The 21822-nt window shown below is 32.8% G+C and overlaps 1 protein-coding gene across 1 annotated transcript; it reads right to left on the bottom strand.

The window, feature by feature from the left end:
- Positions 1-223: 223 nt before the first annotated feature.
- On the bottom strand, positions 224-20191 carry LOC123696197. The gene is made up of 20 exons (XM_045642257.1): positions 20061-20191; positions 19069-19358; positions 15610-15789; positions 14903-15041; positions 13111-13328; positions 11407-11556; positions 10804-10936; positions 10261-10379; positions 9738-9857; positions 8487-8610; positions 5445-5537; positions 4292-4566; positions 3590-3775; positions 3107-3245; positions 2559-2782; positions 2227-2379; positions 1828-1960; positions 1567-1688; positions 1231-1350; positions 224-718 (listed from the first exon to the last, which is right to left on the bottom strand). The coding sequence occupies exons 1-20, from the start codon at positions 20113-20115 to the stop codon at positions 539-541; spliced, it is 3153 nt and encodes a 1050-aa protein (XP_045498213.1). The 5' UTR covers positions 20116-20191; the 3' UTR covers positions 224-538.
- Positions 20192-21822: the final 1631 nt, after the last annotated feature.

The raw sequence follows: 21822 nt of genomic DNA, 5'->3' as shown, positions 1-21822 counted from the left end.
GAAATTTGGTATAGAGATATTTTGATACCCAAGAAAGGACATAGGATACGTTTTATCCCGGAAATCCCACGGGAACGGGAATTATGCGGGTTTCTCTTTGACCGCGCGGGCGATGCCGCGGGTGGAAAGCTAGTATCTTATAAATAATAATAGGTCAGAAATGAAAGTCAAAATTTAATATAAGAAATATACTATACTCATAAAATTGTATAATACACCAAGTTTATTCAGAGCAATCTAAGGAACATTTGTATTATTAAAAATCTAGTACTAACACTACTATCACAGCAAGAACTAAGTTTCTATAATTCTTACATCATTACAGACAAACATACATCTACTACTAACAATAAATATTTTATTTCATACAGAACAATCTATTTCAGAAATTATTAAGGAATAGAAAAAAAACAATCACGAGGCCGGATTCAAATTTGTGTTTCGCAGAACCGTGGCAAAAGTTGTCTACCCAAAATCCAACAAAGCAATCGAATCTCTTCTACCCTTTCGGTTCTATGTACCTAAGGCACACTCCTACCTATTCCTTATCTAATTCCTTTTCCTTCATCATTCTTTCCATTTCTGGTAGATCTTTTTCTTCCTCAGGTTCATTCCATTCTGCGAGTTCTCCAGTGCCCATGATGACGTAAGCAGCATTTGTTGAAAAATAAATAATCGCTGCCAGGTAGAATACTTTTCTCCATAAATATTCGTCAGTCTGAAATAAAGGTGTATTTGTATTATAATTAAATTAGGTAACGAAGTTAGTGCCTTGTCACTACATAGTATAAAACAAAGTCGCTTTCTCTGTCCCTATTTCCCTTTGTCCCAAGCGGCCCGATGGGTTCCAGACACAATAAATTTTCTATTATGTCTGTGGATCCGGGGCCTGAGTTCTCTTAGGTATCTTTAAAACTACGCAACGGATTTTGATGCGGTTTTTTTTTATAGATAGAGTGATTCAAGAGGAAGGTTTTAGTATATAATTTATTAGATTTTAGATAAAGCGGGCGAAGCCGCGGGCGGTAAGCTAGTCTTCTTATAAAGTAGTTCCTTTGGTGTCACAGAATATAAATTATAGAGACTGTGAATTAATAGTAAGAAAGAAATAATGATTTCTTTAAGCACAATTATTACTATTATTTTCATTCCATCACAACTTAAAAAGTGGCAGTTAAAATATTTGATATGGAACAAATATTATATCGAAAGAAAATGAAAGCAACATACCACATCTGTCAAGATGAAGCCAGCTACCAACGGTGCAACTGAACCAAATAAATTTGCAACAAAATTTGTCATGCCCATCATCGTTCCCGAAAAGTTGGGAGATATATCAATATGATTCACCTGAAAATAGCATGCTCATCATTAATTTGAAATATTTCATCATCATCATCACCCCATATTATATAATATTTCCACTGAAAGAACATGAAACTCCTATGAGGGTTAATATTATTTACTATTATTATAAAAGAAAAAAGAAATTATTAAATATAAACCATAGTTTATCGATAGGTTAAGTGTCGTTAGATTTTTTCTAACTAAGTAATAGTTACTTACTTGAAATCCAACTGTGCAAGCAATTTTGAATGAGCAGATGATACACAATAACGCCTCTACAGCATAAATGTCCTTTGAAGAATGCGCTAATAACACAAAACATATTGACGCTGGTATTGCTCCTAAAATAAATACACATTTGGATACAATAAAATCATCAGTATACAAGGGGAACGCCTTGCATTTGAACAATTCAAAATATTATGTAAATATTATGTAAGTAAGACAGACTGATCAAGTGATCAAGGAAATTGTAATTACCTGTACAATTAGCGACTTTCCTGGCAACAGTAACGCTAAAAACTTTTTTGACGATAAGCATATCAGACAACCAGCTAAAGAAAAAGTTGGTGAACCACATAAGTAGGAATGGTAAAGCAGAGAGTAATCCATTCTGAAAATAATAATGCATAATATTATAAATCATGAGTTGGATAATTACGAAAAGGCAATTCTTTTAGCTTTTTCCTACTTTAATTTGTTTAAAGTTTCAACTCATTTTAATCCTGTACGTTTTATTGAGCGATTGATTTTATGATAAATAAAAGCATTTGATTTCTTATTAGTCTTTATTCACTTTGCTATGAATGTCCTAGCGTTGTTACATCACACGTCTAACATTTGAAGTGTTACATAATAATGATTATAATCTATAATTACCGCTTTTATATTGACTCCCATAACTTTGTCCATGTAAGCCGGAACTTCTGTAAAAAGTGTTAACTGACACCAAGTCTGACCAATATGGGCTAGCATAATCGCATAAAGACCACGACAGCGTAGAATCTTCGACCATGGAACCGCTTGCTTTTTCTGAAAACATAAATAAGCAATATTTACGTAACTTACATAAAAAAGCCTTCTCGAAGCAGTTCTATGTAAATTCACAAGATTCTAAAGACTTTTCTAAAGATTCTAAGGACTCGAAAAAGATCTACGTAAGTCCTTATATTTCAATTGTTCCACATAACAACAATAATTAATGATCTAACCTTTCCCGCATCTCCAACTTGGCCCAAAGACGTTTCTATATAATGCCTCTCTGCAGCAGATATATATTTATGTTTAGCTGGACTATCAGCTCCGAGCCACCAAAGCAAACCTCCAACCAAACCCACAAGCAATCCATAAAAACGGAAAATACCAGGCCAACCGAGAAAAGTGGATGAAATAAAACCGGTAACAGGGAATCCTAATACTGCTCCCAGCGCTTGACCTAAAATTCGAAAGCCAGTCATAATAGTGATATTAATAAGTTGAGCAATGTATTTAAAATATTTTTATTGTCTACTAGATTACCCGTGGTTTTTACTCGAGTGGTTCAAGACGGTTAAGCCTCCTAGTTTCCTTCAGAAACTAAAATCATAACATAAAATTACGTTACAAAGTACAAAATGAGACAAACACACTTTCGGATCTATAATATCACTAATTGTCTCTCCTAGTTTTTAAGTTTTCATAGAACAAGCTTTTCTTGACTTAGAAGTGGATCGCGTAACGTCGTCAAACTGTAGTGAAATTTAATATTGTAATAACATACCGCCATAAGCAAAAGCAGCCATTCTTCCTCTCTCTTCAAGAGGCGCCCATTTACCGAACATTGTATGCATTCCTGGTATTATGCAGGCTTGGCTAAGTCCTTGCACAAATCTAAAAATTCCTGTTAAGACCCATCCTCCCTGAAATATAGTGTTAAAAGTACAAATAAACAAAAACACTATCTAGTGATTTGTCCTTATAGAAATTAAGAAACTACGTAACAATTCGTAAATTGTAAGGAAAATAAAATAAGAGGTAGCTTGTTTAGGGTCTCATAATTGACTCAGGGCTATTTATGTATTTGAATCATTAAAAGGTTTCAAAATTGAATACCAGATTCATTAAATTCTTGTTTGAAGGAAACTATGTTTAATTCAAAAAAAAAAAAAAAAAAAACTAGTAACTTTGCTGGGCTAAATCACAAGAAAGTAATACACATCTTATGCATACTGAGATGGGAAAATTAAATGCACCATAGACTTACATAAAGCGCTGCCCACGGCAAACAAAACGATATAACACCATTTATCAATAAAGCTGCAGTCAACAAATATTTGGCGCCAAAATGATGAGCAAGTGTGCCAGCAGGTATCTGAGTGAGCATGTAACCCCAGAAGAACGAGGACTGTACGGTGTCCTGGATCTTCTTGTTCCATTGGAAGGTTGGGTACTGAAAGGTAATAGAGAAACTTATGAGTAAACTGAAGTTTTCTTTGACACGCCATCTATTCAAAATTTTAGGCATATTATCATTTAGTAAAATTAAATTTAACATCTATAAGACTAGGCATTGCTCCGGTTTGGTTATCGTGATCAAACTTTTTCTATTCTTTAAAAATTTATAGAAATGTAAATGTTGGTTTTTTGAATCAACAAATATTTAAAATTCCAAGATAACGCAACTTCTGAGTATGTAATAATATAAACAAACAAAATTTTTGTAAAGGTTAGTAATTATGTTAATATTTATAATAATAATATAAAAATACAAAAGAACCCATCAAATTTTCAGATAAAGATACATTGAATGAAATAATTGAATGACTACTGAATTAACATTGTATAAATAAAACGTTATCAAAATTATCTGATAACATTCGTGGTAATTTAAACTAGGCAACATGGTACTTAATTTAAAACATCTGCTTAATATGATTCATAATAAATTATTAACAGCTATACTTACTGGTGGTATTAGTAGTAGACTATGCAAAAAGCCATTTCCTTTACCATTTTCAACATTTGTGTCATTAATTGTAGAATCTATGTCACTTATATTTAATATTGCACCAACACTGTCATTAATACTTCGTTTTGAAGCTGAAGAATTAGATATATTAGGAGGTTCTATGTCTGTCATAACCACAAGAGCCATGCCCATACATGCCCTCATGCTGTAAGCAGTTGTTAAAGCCAAGAAAAGTAGAATGCATTGCTTATGCCTGTATCCCCAATCTGAAACTGAAATAATATCAAATATGTTACATCTTAAAAAGGAAGTAGAAGAAATAGATGACGATAAAGAGGGACACAGGCATATAGATATGGTGTAAACTAATAACAATAATCTTTTAATAGAATCTTTATTGATCTTTTAATAGAGTCTCTATTAATTTTGAGGCATATGGGAGGTTTATTAATACAAACATAATGACGTTTCTTTATCAGATATTAAAAAGGTTTAGTGAGAATAAAGATAAGATAATAATATTTAATTCTTTACAAACCTTGTCGTTCTAAGAATAAAAATTCTACTAAGCATCTGATCTCAATCATATTAAACGTTATGTATCAAAATAACTATGCATCATTTTAGTCATGACGTTTCACTGTGGGCTTCGGGTTTCATAGATTTAGAGATTTAAAATTTTGACGATCGTTTTTTGTTTGAAATCGCTTATGCTAACAATAACTTATATGACACGCAAATTGATTTTGTATAAAAATGAACGACTCAGAATTTTTTCTCGAAAAATTTGTATGTTGGTGACAAGTAAGTTTCGATTATCTTTGGAACCGCAAAAAGGGCCGTAATAATATTATCCTAATTGATAGTTATAGTACTAATTTTTCTTGATTTATTTATGTACTTCACGTAACTGTACCATTAGTAGATTTAAATCTACTATCTATTAGGATCGTTATCTTGGGTATTTCTACATGGCATTCCTTAATTGCTTAGCTGCCTTTAGTTAAAATTTAATTTATGAGTTGATTCTCACTGTAAGAAACTTTTTAGAAATTATTACTGCTTGTAAAGTACACAAAATTGACACCCCTGAAGAATTCAGGAAAGTAGGCTAAATGCAATTAAAATTCCTATATAAATAAAAACTGACCTTTAAATTTAGAGTCCTCAACTATAAATTCACCTTTCTCTTGCACTGATTTCGGTTCCTCTTTTGCAGTTTGCATTTTAGGTTTATTTGAAACTAATCATTTAGAATATGCGTTGATAAGTAATGCGACAGAATTTAAAGACATCCTCTTATCTTGGACAAACAGCTGCCGTTTATTTTATTGTTTTAGTACTAAGGGTAACGTAAACGTAGTCAAAGTTTTGATTAATAATTTTTTTTTATACTGCGTTGTATTTTGTACATTGCGTCAAAAAAGGACAATCTGTTTAAAGTAAATAATGAAATCTAGTATTTATTAATAATAATAGAATTAGTATTATGTATTTTTTGAAATAGGTAAAAACAATTAAACAGCTTGTTTCTCTTGAAACTCCTTTAAAAATGTTGTAGAAGATATTTACTCATCTGTTTAATATGTATTTTGATTTTGAGTTTGGACAAATGTACACATAAGTTTCTGTTAGATCTCGAATCACATGAGCATACAAATCGATTTGAAAAGGGCCGAGACAAACGTCAAAACGCAAAGGAATAGAATCTGCTATCGATACAAATTGACATAAGCATATTATGAAGTTTTGCTAAGGGTTTGTTCATCCTAAATTTTCATCGAATCGATAATTAAGATGGTTCACAATATCTAAGACACCTACCATGAGTCAGTGTTTTTCTTGCGTTCACTTACTGCAATAGATAGCTATTAAACGAGGTTCGAATAGTATTAGCTAAAACCATATTACGAGATATTATATGCATTAGTTTCCATCTCTTTATAAATAAGTTTGAAGAAAGTTTACCTACCTATTACATGCCCCTAAAGAAAGGCAATCAGTGAAACACTCCTTACAAAGCATGGGACTAGTATGCTATTTCAAATTGAATACATTTATTTCCAGTTTCAGAGTGAACTTTTAAAGAATGGAATTGTAAATTTCAATGTCCATTTGACTTATCGACTTTTCCATTAAGGAATACAGTAAGAATACATCGTCAGCATTAATTTAAAATTCTAAAAGCAATTCAGGTACTGAAATAGTTCTCTCCAAGGTTTTCTCGAATGCATAACAAAATATCGTAGGGAAATTGACATTTGATATTGGTTTAGATTAGGATGAAAATTTGATTATAGCTTGACTAGCTTTCCACCCGCGGCATCGCCTGCGCAGTCAAAGAAAAACCCGCATTATTTCCGTTCCCGTGGAATTTCCGGGATAAAACCTATCCTTTCTCGGGTATCAAAATATCTCTATACCAAATTTCATGCAAATTAGTTCAGTTTCTTTCGCATTTATAATATTAGTATGGATTATATCTAAACTGGCGAATGTTTCTGAGATTATTACGAATCTACATTTTTCTGTTCTTATGAATATTAAAAGTGTATTTAATTACTGTGTCAAAACTTTCTAGTGGATTGGAAATAAACGGGCATTTTATTTTTATTTTATTTATTTATTAACATACATAATTGAATTTTAACATCGTCCTGAGTAAAATGTATGTGTACTGATTTGAAAAGTATAATGACATAAAATAACAATGAATTTGTTTTCTTGTTCCATATTCCTAATAAACTTATTACCATACTAGCTTTCCGCCCGCGGCATCACCCGCGTTTTCAAAGGAAACCCGCATAGTTCCTTCTTGTGTTAATCCAAGTTACCCTCTATATTTGTGCTAAATTTCATTGTAATTGGTTCAGTAGCTTGTGCGTCAAAACCGTATACACGTTATACATGCATACAAACCTTTCCTCTTTATAATAATAGTATATATTATAGAAGTATTGATTATAATATTATATTTCATATCTTAGGAAATAGCACTGGCTCAAAATTAATTGCTAATATTATAAAGCTAAAGAGTATAATTATATAGGCTATATATTATCATCACCCTATGACCAACAGAAGCGGAGCAATGCGGGTGAAACCGCGGGGCACAGCTAGTTATTAATAAACACATAAATTATTACACACGGCGAAGTTTATTTATATTAAGGTTAATTGTAGGTGTAAGGCTATTGGTAGAATGAAACAAAAATTAAATATTTACAGATATATATTTTCCTAATTACTTAAAACTATTTAACTAAAGTTTTCAGTCCATCCTTTTCTGTTTGCAGTTTAATTTCTTCCGGTTCTGAAAATAATCATTTGTATTGTAAATAAGTATAAAATAATATTATTATAAGACGGGCGAGAAGTTTTCTACGAAGTAAAAAATGGAATTGAATTTGATCTAGCTCAAGAAGCTTATACCTATCTAATAGGTACACTGGAGATTGCACTATGAACGTTGACTTGTCACGGGAAGGTCCCTTTCACACCAACTTGCCAAGTTAGGTGTGAAAGGGACAAAAAACAACCAGGCGTCATTCAAGGTCATACATACCTTCCCGTGACAAGTCAACGTTCATAGTGCAATCTCCAGTGTATTAGATATAAGCTTCTTGATCTAGCTCACAAGAAGTAAAAAAAAGACATGTGGCACTCGGGGACTGCCGCGGTAAAGCTATTGCATGCGCCTTCAAGCCACACCTCTGCCCGTCGGAGTGGGGAGCGTGAGGTTTTTTCGTTACGGAATTTCTCGATTCGGTCCCCGCGCTCAAGGCCCGCGATAGAAGCTATGCAATAGCTTAATAATATTATTATAAGGTGGTAAGCGAGAAGTTTTCTACGAAGTAAAAAATGGAAGAATTAATGTTATATTGTGTATTGTCAAAACAAGTAAAAAAATTACAAAAATATCCACCCACTCCACCTCTGAGTAGGTATGTAAAGAATCGTATCATAGCAATTGAGAAAAATACTAATTTTTACCCGCGCTTTGCTCACCCTCTCAACAAATTATGTTTTATTTTTAAACCCTAACTAGTCTATGTCGTGCTTTATTTCTGTTCAAAGTTTTATCAAAATCGTTTCAGTATGAAAGAGAAGTTAACATTCATATAGATAAAAGTTTATCGCGCATATGTACCTACTTATTAATATAAATAAGGGTTTTTTACACTTAATTTACCTTTATTATGGTCATCATTCCATGGCTGTACGTCAGTTGATGAAAATAAGAAAAATATCGTATTGCCAAGCAAGTTGAAACCGGCCATGATAAACATCATCATCCTCCATTGAACTGCGTCTGTCTGTGAACATAAAATAAATAATAATTAAATAAAAATTCCAAAATATTTTTAACATAATTTCACATAAGTAAATCCCTGGTGAACCCACTAAGTAAATCTTTATAATTGTGTATCCATACCTAATATGTATTATAAATGCGAAAGTAACTCTGTCTGTCTGTCTGTTACTCAATCACGCCTAAACTACGGAACCAATTTTCATGAAATTTGGTATGGAGATTTGATACCCGAGAAAGGACATAGGCTACTTTTTATCCCGAGAAAATGACGCAATCCCGGAAATCCCCCGGGAACGGGAACTATGCGGGTATGCTTTGACTGCGCGGGCGAAGCCGCGGGCGGGAACCTAGTCTACTATAAACAGAAAGTTTTGTTGAAAAACAGTCTATGAAATAATTAGAAAGAATGGAGCTTCCTCACGAGGGAGTGTTTTCAAAATCGGTTCAGTAGTTTTGGGGCTTATTAAGTAATAGACTAACGGGAGCAGTCGCCTTTATCTGGATTAGGTTAGGTAACAAAATCTAATATTAAGGATTTAAGTACCTATGTACTGGTGAATTTTTTTTAGAAATAGCTTATGGCGAAACTTTAAGCTCCAAAGGTTAAAAAAACTAACATCCTCTTAATTATATTCATAAAATAAAATAAAAATCGTTTATTTGGAAACAATTCATAAATACAAAACAATTTAGACACGACGATCGCCTCAACTAGGAATATACCCGTGCTAGAGACGATAGAAGCCTTCCTCTCCAGACTTATCCATATTGTTTAGTTATCTTATATATTATATACTAGTTATTACATATACTAATTACTAGCTCACCGCCCGCGGCTTCGCCCGCTTTGTCTAAAACCTAATAAATTATATACTTAAACCTTCCTCTTGAATTACTCTATCTATTAAAATAACCGCATCAAAATCCGTAGTTTGAAAGATTTAAGCATACAAAGGGACATAGGGACAGAGAAAGTGACTTTGCTTTATACTATATAGTGATAAGGAACAAATTGAGTGATTTTAAATAAGGTTAATAATAACATTTTGGGCATGCAGTTTGTGTGGGTGTGTGTGTGTGTAAGTGTGGTATTAGTTTAGATTAATAAAAATGTTCTAATCTACTTACCACATCTTTCACTATAAAGGAGATAAAAGTAGATAGCACCAACACGAATCCGTTGCCCATCCCGTTTCCTATCGCCATCAGAACACCACTGTAGTTTGGTGACAGGTCTATGTAATTTACCTAAAAATAAAACGTTCATAGTTCTTAATTTACTTGTATTACTTACAAAGGGTATTAAAACAGAGTCTTAAGGCTTTTTTTTGTAACAATTTTTCGGAGTATCGTGATTGTATTTTTCAATCAATTATATTTTAATTACATTACATCTTTCGGTGAATTATTAATCTAATGGGCTATAGACCATCAATTTTGTTAAAATATAATGTAATAATTTTCCTGATAATAATATATTTTTCATAAAATCCACTTATTTCGACAAGCTTCATTGTTGAATATCATTCCATCTTTGTTTTTTCTCTATTTAAAAATTGATTAGCCAATTATGTATGGCACTGAATATTTACCCTCCTTTCTTCTAGTTTCTTTATTTTACCAATTTTAAATAAATTATTTGTCAACTTACCACCCAACCGCTATGTACAGCAGCATGGCTTCCCACGGCGGTCACAAAGCATATAACAGCAACTGTTACATTGGTTGTATATGATACTAGACCTAGGCATATAGCTGGGACCACTGAACCTGAAAACATTAAAATATATATGTAAGATATTTGTAAAGACAACACATATAAATTTATAAAGAATAGAAAAAAATCGATCACGAGGCGGGACTCGAATGCAGATCCTTTCGAGCCAATCCGGGGCGGACGCTTGACCAACTCAGCCACTCGTGACCCGCCAGAGCGATCGAATTTATTCTATTCTTTCAGTTTTATGTGTCTAAGTGACTAAGTTTATATTTATAAAGCATTTAAATGCCATAAAACCAAAAAATATCAAATTCAAGACACCACATACTTTTGCTTTTATAATTAACAACTTCTTGAACTATGTGAAATTATTTTTGATCATTTTTTTTGTATACAAATGCATGAACGCTATAATCAAGCGTGGGTATATTTTTGTAGGAATTAAAAATACTAATAAGAAATGTTGTAGCTTACCAATACTATTTGAAAATCGTCTCGCATTCCTCATGCTTATTAAATTTCTATTTATTAAAAAGTCACTCAAAAATCCAAAGAAGATACAAGAGAAAAATGCGAACACATACGGTAGAGATGAGAATAGACCACTCTGAAAGAAAACAAAATTGGAGTAAGTACTTAAACAATTTGCAAAATTTTATTTTAATCGTAGACTACCAAATTTAATTCAAAATATTGGGACGTATTTGAAGCTATCTAATACGAAATAGATATTGCAATACCGTTTATCGTCAAAACACAAAACATTTTTTTTGCTATATTAAAGTTTCGTATAAGAAATGTATAAAACATTCAACCTGACCGGTTGGCTTGGTTGGTAGTGGTCCAAGCCAGAGGTCGTGGGTTCGATTCCCACCCAGGGAAAATATTTGTGTGATGAACATAGATGTTTGCTCTGTGTCTGGGTGTTAATTATCAATATGTATTTATTTAAAATTATATATGTATGTTTATCAGCTATCTATCTGGTTTCCATAACACATGCGAAAGCTTAGTATGGGATCACATCGTGACGTGTGTGAAAATTGTCATAAAACATTAATTAGCAAAAATACTTACATTTTTAATATTCACTTTCAATATCGCATACAAATATGTGGGTACTTGTATAAAGAAGAACACATACGTAGAAGCGCTACTTATGTGCGTGATAAACGTTGCCCATGTGTGTTTTGATGTCATGATCGCTTTCCATGGCACTCTTGGTTGCTGTAAAAATATACAACAGTATTAGTCACCGCGCAATGTATATTACTTTGATGATTACCTCAATTTTAAGGGGTCTATATGCTTAAAAAGGTTAACAATGTATAAAAGGCGGCCTTATCGCTGGACCTATCTCTACCAGGCAACCCAGAAATGACGAAGAAAATAATAAATCATGGTACCTAGTGCATAGTAATTGTTGACGATGATGATTTTATTTAAAAATGTCTTTCCGCACGCGGCTTTGCCCGCTTGTCTACAACTTAACAATTTTATGTCTTAGAATTTTTTTAGAAAAAACTCTTTGTATTAAAAAAATGCATTAAAATATTTTGCGTAGTTCAAATGATTTGAGAATATAATATCTATATATATAGGGACAGATAGAAGGGACTTTATTTTCTACTGTGTAGTGATAAACTATTGTGGTAAAATAAATATAGAAATAATAATATTAAAGTGACTTGTTTAATTTATTATCGATAGCAAATTTCTAAAGACAACAATTTTGTCCAATTAAGAAACAAATACAATAGGTATCCTCTCTTGGGATTATCCTAGATTACGAATCTAGATTATTTGTCGCTTAATTAATGTCGTTAGAGATTTATTATAAACCGATTAATTACTTATAATGAAGTAATAAATCTGTTGAGGAACAATAATTTATAAATATAGTTATGTAAGTAATCCTACTAATATTATAAATGCGAATGTTTGTGAGGATGTGTGTATGTGTGTTTGTTACTCTTTCACGCAAATACTACTGAACCGATTACAATGAAATTTAGCACACTAAACTATGCGGGTTTTCCTTTGAAAACGCGGGCGAAGCCGCGGGCGGAAATCTAGTAATTTATAACAGTAATAATGAAAGTATTAAATCGATAGACGGAAAAGTTAGTTTGCGGTGACTCAGTTGTAAGAAGGTCAGATATTTTAAAAGTTTGAGGGTTCCAATCGTAATTTTCACAATATTAAAATAACTACTGTTCAAATCGTTAACACAAATCATTGTGAGGTAACAGTACGACATGTGACATTTTCTAACCCGCACGAACCCAGTGTGATGGTAAGATATGTTATAAGTTGTTAAGTGTATAAGTTGGTATGGATGTTATGCCCCATACATACATACAAGCCTTTATCCCTGCTGTGGGAACAAATATAGACTGAAGATATTGTAATGTAAACCTGAATGAGTAAGAACACATATCCATACTAATATTAAAAATGCGAAAGTAACTCTGTCTGTCTGTCTGTTACTCAATTTTCATGAAATTCGCTATGGAGATATTTTGATACCCGAGAAAGGACATAGGATACTTTTTATCCCGGGACAATGACGCAATCCCGGAAATCCCACAGGAACGGGAACTATGCGGGTTTTTCTTTGACTGCGCGGGCGAAGCCGCGGGCGGAATCCTAGTAGGCTATAATAATAACAATATACATAGGATTATAATAATAACAAAATGTAGGTGAATCTAACAATTTGTCACTTACCGTATGTGTTCCTTCCCCAGAAGCTCCAATGATAAACAATTTATCACTTACCGTATGTGTTCCTTCCCCAGAAGCTCCAATAATATAATCTTTTTCAGCCTGTGATATCGTCTTATGATCATCTGGTGTGGCAGCACCAAATACGGTGACCAGGACAAAACCAACCAGGCAAAAGATGCCAACCCCCCAGAACGGCGATGGCCAGCCCAGACTGCTGGTGGCAAGGACACCACTGAATTGGAAACCTACAACTGTACCGAAGCCTGAACCTGTGGAATTGTAATATTTTTGAGTAAGTAATTAAATACTAAAAAATATATTATAAAATGTGGAGGAAGGAAGGTGGAATTCCTCCACCGAAAAAGGGTGGATCCTTGATCAGTCTACTCGACTGGCCAGCCGTTAAGGCCCCGATGGATGATGTCGGAAAGTTGCTTAAATTATGCTCTGTAACGAAAACATTTCGCTTGCGCGATTCAGAGCAAGGTGTCGCTACAAAAATACTAAAAATGTGAAAATCTCATTCGTCGACAAAAGGCATTGTGGTCACAGTAAAAGAACCACAACACGAAATTCATGTTGTAGCTCTATCGAAAACGCCTAAAACGTCTTATGGCAATAAACATATGCCATGCAGCGTTCTTCATGCGTATTTTTTGCAAAAAAAATCATCACGCAAAAGCGCTTATTTTAACATGAATACTTCTATCTTTTCCTTCGTTCTTATCTATACAAATTTATAACTAGCATTGCTATAATTATAATTTATTTTTAATTTGATACTAGTTTACACGTGAACGTAACCTCGTTGAAGTTAGTAAGCATTTGACGGTGCATTTACATCAAACGAGCGAATGCTCCTTCTAATCCCACTATGTCAAATTATTTTAGTGTAAGCAGGTGTAGAGCTTTCTATAATCGTTGTTCTGAGTGCGTTCAAAAATATTCCATCGAATGTTGTATACTGAACAATTATACTGAATACGAGTTTTCGTTTACACTAAAATATCACGAAAGAATTCTCTTGATCTAGCTCTAGGTTCGTTTGATGTAAATGCACCGCGTAGCAAATAATTCATAACGATTTTACAAAACTTTTTGCAGCAAAATTTTAAGACTTCAGCAAATTATTCTAGGTCTTGGACAGAGGAAGCAATTAATTACTTTGTTTTTGCCGTGAAAATAAACTTCCCTCTACAATTATTTGAATAAACTATAGCAAAGCTAGCTCAGAAATGTTTTATTACAACACCGCTGCAAAATCCTTATTTATTTTAACGCAAAAGATAAATCAACAAATCACAAATAAAGAAGTAGTTTTTTGCATGCCTTTATAAATTCTCTTTCTACTTGGTCTTTTTTTAATCATTATTTTAAAATGCTTTTTATTTCAAACTTTGTTGGTATTTGAATAAAAATATCAACTGAAGATAAATAATATATTATTAAGTAATAGCTTTCTCGTTACAGCTCGGTTTTTATTTAAGTTATGAGCTTGTAATTATGTATTTCCTTAAATTATAATTCATGTGCATGCCATTGTTTTTAATAATTCGGTAACACGCAAGGCAAATAATAAATATTGTAATAAACGCGATCAACAAATGATTTAATAAACTGTTGATATACTTTATTTGTTAATCAATAAGGTAATAATATTATACGATATGCTATTATCCGTATAAAAAAATAATTTAAAAGAGCTTGCTCTTAAATTAACGAATTCTTATTCTGTTTCATAACCCACAACGCTATGCTGCCATTCATCAAAATCAATTCTATATTTTTGGCGTATTTAATCAACAAACCAGTAAATAACAACATAATAATATATTCAACATACCTGTAAAGACGTAGCTACTGAGCGTTCCTCGTTCACTCAGAGGCACCCAATTTGCCAATATTGTATGTAAGCTCGGAAGCAATCCCCCTTGAGATAATCCTTGCAATATACGACAGAAGCAGAGAGCCTTCCAACCACCCTGGGAATCATTTGATTATATTATAATGGATATACGTATACATAATATATACGTGATACATAGTACATAATATGGTGATGAACGAGACATAGTAAACATTGAATATGTAACAAAACTTATACGATAATGTAAACTAATAGAAAATGAGGGAGAATTAATAGGTAAAAATTTCGGTTATGGTTGCTTAATAAAATATGTAAAATTTAGTTTTGTAAATATAGGTGTTCATAATGAACCTCAGTTTAATTGTTAGTAGAATTGTACACTACTTTTAGTTTAAAGCGTAACGTTTTCAAGCCGAGTTGTCGCAGCATTAGATTAGAGATCTAACTTGCTATGATGAATGATAGTTTACGATACGCATCAACAATTGTATGACTATGACACTTATACGCATTACAATACGCGTGTATACGTTGGTTGGTTGGTTGGTCTAGCTATGAAGTATGAACGGTTTTATGAATTTCCATACATATGACAAACGCGACTGACGTACGCACTGATGGTCGGTCAAGCTCTGCAACCAGCCTTAGATTAGAATATAAATAATAATTAACTTCAAACTCACCCACGCCACGACCCACGGTGACAGAATAGACACAATCCCATTAACGAGCATGGCAATTTGGAGTTGGATCTTCCCACCCCATCGCTGGCAGATGGGACCACTGAGGAACGTCATGATGGCGTATCCAACGAAAAACGAGCTGAGGACCATTTCCTGGGTTGGCTTCGACCAGTGGTATTGCTGTAAAGTATAAAGAGCATGATATTGACTGGCAGCATTGAGTATTATTACTACGTATAGAGAGGACACCACGAACAAAATCTGTGCGACAAGCGCGGCGGCGTGGGGCGGCTAGTGAGTCATACACTTTGTAGATATTCTGCCTCCTATTACTTATATAAATTAAAACCAATTAATATAATAAATAAATATTGTTTATCTTATTAAAAAATATGAATAAACTTATCAATTAAAACCAATTAATGTAACAAAAAAAATAGTTTGAGACGATTGACTCTAACTGTTACAAAGAGTGTAGTAGCGATGTCCTCTCTAGTACGTAGTACATAGTAACTCAATGACTGGCAGGGGTTTTTTATTATTGTTGTTGCTAAACCATGTTTAATTTAGAAATGTGCGTATTTAAGAAGTATAGGAAACAATATTTTTATATCGATCTTTTTTTTAGATTTTTATCATATTCCTTCTCTTGTATCTCTTGGTCAGCTTTATATAATGTAGTTTTGTTTATCACTACACAGTATAAAATAAAGTCGCTTTCTCTGTCCCTATGTACCTTTGTATGCTCAAATCTTTAAAGCTACGCAACGGACTTTGATACGGTTTTTTTAATAGATAGAGTGATTCAAGAGGAAGGTTTTAGTATATGGTTTATTAGGTTTTAGACAAAGCGTGCGAAGCCTCGGGCGGTAAGCTATTTTTTTTTTAATAAAACTGAATTTTCTGGCGATTGATTACTCTATCTCTATTATATTGATATCTATACTAATATTATAAAGCTGAAGAGTTTGTTTGTTTGTTTGTTTGAACGCACTAATCTCGGGAACTACAGGTCCGATTTGAAAAATTCTTTCGGTGTTAGATAGCCCATTTATTGAGGAAGGTTATAGGCTATATTTCATCACGCTACGGGCAACAGGAGTGGAGCCACGGGGGTGAAACCGCGCTGAGCAGCTAGTTATTAATAATTATAGCACAACTCGCTGACCCGAAAGACTGTTTTGCTGTCTTCGCGGAAACTATCTAATACAAAGTTTAAACTGTGGTTAAAATGACCATTCAGTTTTTCTAATTATTATTCGCACTACTTGCTTCATTCCTGACAATAACAAATACAACAAAAAAAATTGTAAACGAAATCAGTGCATCTGCTCACGCGTGATGCCGTGACCAAGGGGAATAGGGATTCTCTTTTATTTATAGAGATGTTACATTTATGAACTGTTTTGGTATATTTGGTTTCCTTAACCCCAAGATTGTTATTAATGTTAGCGCTGTTGGAGTTGTTATTATTATAGCTCCCTTGATGCTCTGAATAGCGTCTGTTATAACCTAGAGATACTGGATTAGATTTAGGAGACTAATAAATGTTATGTTTGACATTGCTGTGATCCTAGTGGTTGATTTGAATTAAATTTATAGGATATTATAATTAGAAAACTGGCGACATTGTAACCTAGGTAGGTAACTAAAAAATTAGCTTATTAATAACTAGCTGTGCTACGCGGTTTTACCCGCAGTGCACCCCTCCTGTTGGTCTAAGCGAGATGATAATATATAGCCTATAGCCTTCCTCGATAAATGGGATATAGAACACTGAAATAATTTTTCAAATCGGACCAGTAGTTCCTGAGATTAGCGCGTTCAAATAAACAAACAAACTCTGAAGAGTTTAGTCTAAAGCTGAAGCTTTATAATATTAGTGCTACCCAGAGTTCTAGTAGGTAAATTTTAAAACATATTTTAAAATTAAGCTACTTACAAATATTGGCATGGTGGAAAATGATACTAGACCCCTATCAAAATAAATTTACATATTATGGGATTAAACGAAGAATAATGTTACCATTTCAGTTCAATTATTATTAATTGAATTAATTTTGTGGCTGTTTGAATACATCTCTTGTTTAATTCGCTAATGGACGTATGGAAATGAGATAGGGTTGCCACCCACTAATTTTAAAGTCATTATCAAACCCGGAAGTTATAAATCATGTAACTTAGACACCCGACATTGAAGATTTATATATTTTTTCTTTATTCTAACTCGTTAATGGAAGAATAATTGAGCTAGGGTTGACACGTTCTAATTTCAAAATGATTACCATAAAATACATGTGCGTCTTTACACTGTTATTTGCTACTTCATATTATAGTTACTCAGTTAATAATTTTAATGTACATAGATTATCTATATTGTTAGTTGATATAATATCATTATCAGAATATACGGGGCTGGGGCAAAATGAGCTACTGTAATTATGTAATAAATTTAGCTCCAATCGGTAAATCGGATACAAAATATCTCATAGGTAAAAAATATTATTCAAGACATATTTGATATCAAAGAAAACAGCAAAGCAGATACAGCTTCTCATTACTACAAGATCACTTCGATCCATAAAACTACAAAGGGCCCTACCTTCCTATACAATACACCCAAGGGATGGGCCAAACGGTTCATTGAATTTACTGCTAAAGCGCGTCACACACGGTGAAGATACTATATATAATATTTTATGTTAAGATACTCTAATATAAAACGTTATAGTATCTTAAGGTATCCGGTATCAGCGTTCTGACCATCATTTTTCTTTTTGTCATTGCGTACTAAGACCCCTGTAGAACCGCGATCCTGTTACAAATGACCCGAAATTTTGTGGGTCATGATGGTCCGAACGCTGATACCGGATACCTTAAGATACTATAACGTTTTACCTATATTAAAGTATCTTAACATAAAATATTATAGTATCTTCACCGTGTGTGACGCGCTTTATTCGTATGCAAATACGTGTATATTTACCGCGCTAGGCTTTAATTTACCACATGAAAACAACATGAACTAGCATTAAACCAATGTCTGGTTTTAATAGATTAAATCAGTATCAAATCACATATGAATTTCGTTTAAAATCGTCGGAGATATATTTTTACTTATCGTCAAAATCCGTTTTTAGATTGGCACAAATATTTCTACCTAAGTATTTTAACTCACAATTAGGCCCGAAACCTTAAGTTTCTTCTGGACTTGACTTGAAATAAAAAAGGCAATAATGAACTACTTATTTAATGCAGACAAGAATCTTTTGAACTATCGCCTAAATATCAATTACTTGAACATTATTACTACGAAAGTGATGTTGCTTTACATTTCAAATTCTGTAGTCTATCTACCGCTTTGCTAAATCACCCTATTGTTGTAATTTTACATTGTTTTTCATGCCTCTGAACTATTGAATTCATGAATTCTGTATCAAGTTAAATTAAAAGTCATACCTGATAAATATTCCAAATGCTGTCATCACTAACGCTAACATTAGTTACACTATCGTTGGCTGCATCTATTTCATTTACTATTGTACTATTTATTAATTCAGTAATATCAGTGTTATTTAGTGTAGATTTAAGTGCTAATTTTGTAGAAGAATCGGCATCATTCGTCATGGCTACTATAGTGACACCAAGGTGGCTTCTTGCTATGTAACCGATGGCATATGCTGTGAAAATGATTAATGCTTGCACGTGTCTTACTCCGAATCCATATTTAGGCGGGTCTGGTTTCTTTTCTGGAAGGAAATTTATTATTTGTAACAATTAACACTTGGCTAGCGTGGCGGATTATGATCTGTACCCTCATAGGAAGCCCGTGTCCCAGCAGTGGGAAAGTATATGGGCTGATGATGATGATGATGATTGTGGAGTAAATCCCTGAGTTATAATTTGGTTGATTTCTGGTTCTTCCTTAATAATAAGTGTAAAAATGTATTTCTATCATGGAATGGTACAATTTTCAATATACAAATTTGAGATAGAGAGGAGTCTTGAGAATGACATAGATTACTTTTTACAATGGTGAAACACCTCACTTTCATGGGAAATTCCTACGCAGGTGAAGCCGGGAGTTAAAATCTGATATCAAATTAAAACGGTGCTGGTGTAAGCGGTGTGTAAAAAGAAAGCTGATTATTGTTGAAAACATTTAGCGAAACAGTTAATACGTTATGTTTTCCTAATCGAACAAAAACTATCGAATAAAAATATGATACAAATTAAGTACCTTATTGAGAAATGAACAACATCACATAGGTACCTACAGGGAGCTATAAGATAATACCTTATTTATTATCCTTTTAACTTTAGATAATATTATTGTTATTACATACACAATAAGACAATATAATCAACAAATTTTGATTTATTCTGCCATAGACGCTTATGACCTTCTAAATCTTACACAAAACTCACACCAAAAACATTAAACAACTTACCGAAACCACTTTCGAATTCCTTAGTAGGAATTTTTGTATATTCCTTTTCAACCATTTTCACTTATTAGACGATGAGCCATAAAATCCAAATAAGAAATATTTAAATTTCACTGATATTTATTATATTTCAACACAAACAATACGTAAGTATTTTGCTATATTTAATAAGACTACCTTAAAATTGTCGCGGAATCGGTGCAAAGATTATTAAATTTTACAGATGTGACAAGATAATAAATAATTCATTATTTTAGTTATAAGTTAAACGAGTGTAAGTGATTGAATAACCGATTATGAAATATTAAGGAAAAATATTATTTTATTATATTATGAGTAAACCTCCTGTTATTGGAAACGAAAATATCAACATCAATATTTCACGCTTCATTAATTTTCTTAACGCAAGTAATTCAATATTGGAGATCCTACCAAAATAATAATCACCAAGAATTTTGTTATTAAAAAAATGTTTGCTCCTAAAACAATATTTCCGCTATTTTTGCTCACATATCTATTATTTTTGGAGCATTATTTATATTTTCCTTACCTATTTACTATGTAACATACTTAGTTGTTCATTTAATATGCCTGGAATTAAACTCACGTTTTCAATAGATTGTTTTGTTATAAGGTAGGTATATAAATATATATTATAAGAAACCGAAAGAGTAGAAGAAATTGGATTCCTTATATACAACACGTTGCCCCGGTATAACAAAAGAGGCAGCCTTCAATACCACATCAGGATCGATTAAATGTGAAAAATATATTATATGTTTTAAAAATTAAAATACAATTTTATATTTTTAGTTCACATTGTCGTATCTACATTCTTCATATTTCATAATCTATGTATTCAACTATCTAACTTAAATAAAGTTATCAATGAACTAACAACATCTTATAACATAACACCTTATATTAATAATTGTTGCCGTATATTTGCTTAATTTTCATCTAATTCAACAGTTTGATGATAATAAATGTTATATTATCATGAAATTATAAAAATAAAAACAAATAAATACAGATGGTATAATTTATTGCTTGAGAACTTTGGCCCCTCTTTACTAGGGCCCCGCTTGGAAATTGCGTGTAAAAGTTGAGAGCATTCATGCATGGTTTACCAATTAATGAATGAAAACTTTATGTACACACCAAATTATAGAAATAACAAAAAATAAATCGATAATTTAAAAATTATAACACTGAAAAGTTTTTTGTTTGTTTGTTTGAACGCGCTAATCTCAGGAACTACTGATCCGATTTGAAAAAATATTTCGTAGTTAGATAGCCCATTGATCGAGGAAGGCTATAGGCTATATATCATCACGCTTTGACTAACAGGAGCAGAGCAATGCGGGTGAAACCGTGGAGCACAGCTGTCTAAACACATTGCATAATAGGCGACCTTATGGCTGCAGAGCCTTCTCTTCCAGGTAGCACAACCAATGAAAATAGAAACGAAGAACGAATACATGTAAGTAGGTGTTGCAAACTAAATCAATGAAGCAATAATAATAATTTAGTAATACCAAGACATATAAATAATAATGCAGATGGTACGGATGGAACTAGTTTTTACGGCGGCTTGTCCGATGTTGGAACTATGCGGCTGGTGAAAGTAAGATTTCAATCCGTTATTCTTTCCTCCTTATCTGTTTAAAATTCGACATATTAGCCGTATGTGTTTTTATTTTTAACCGACTTCAAAAAAAGGAAGAGGTTATCAATGTTATGTATGTACACCGATTACTCCGAG

Source organism: Colias croceus, chromosome 12 (genome assembly GCF_905220415.1).
Source record: "Colias croceus chromosome 12, ilColCroc2.1".
Classification (NCBI taxonomy): Eukaryota; Metazoa; Arthropoda; class Insecta; order Lepidoptera; family Pieridae; genus Colias; species Colias croceus.
The sequence above is the reverse complement of the archived record's forward strand: the minus strand, read 5'-3'. Positions and strand labels throughout refer to the sequence as shown.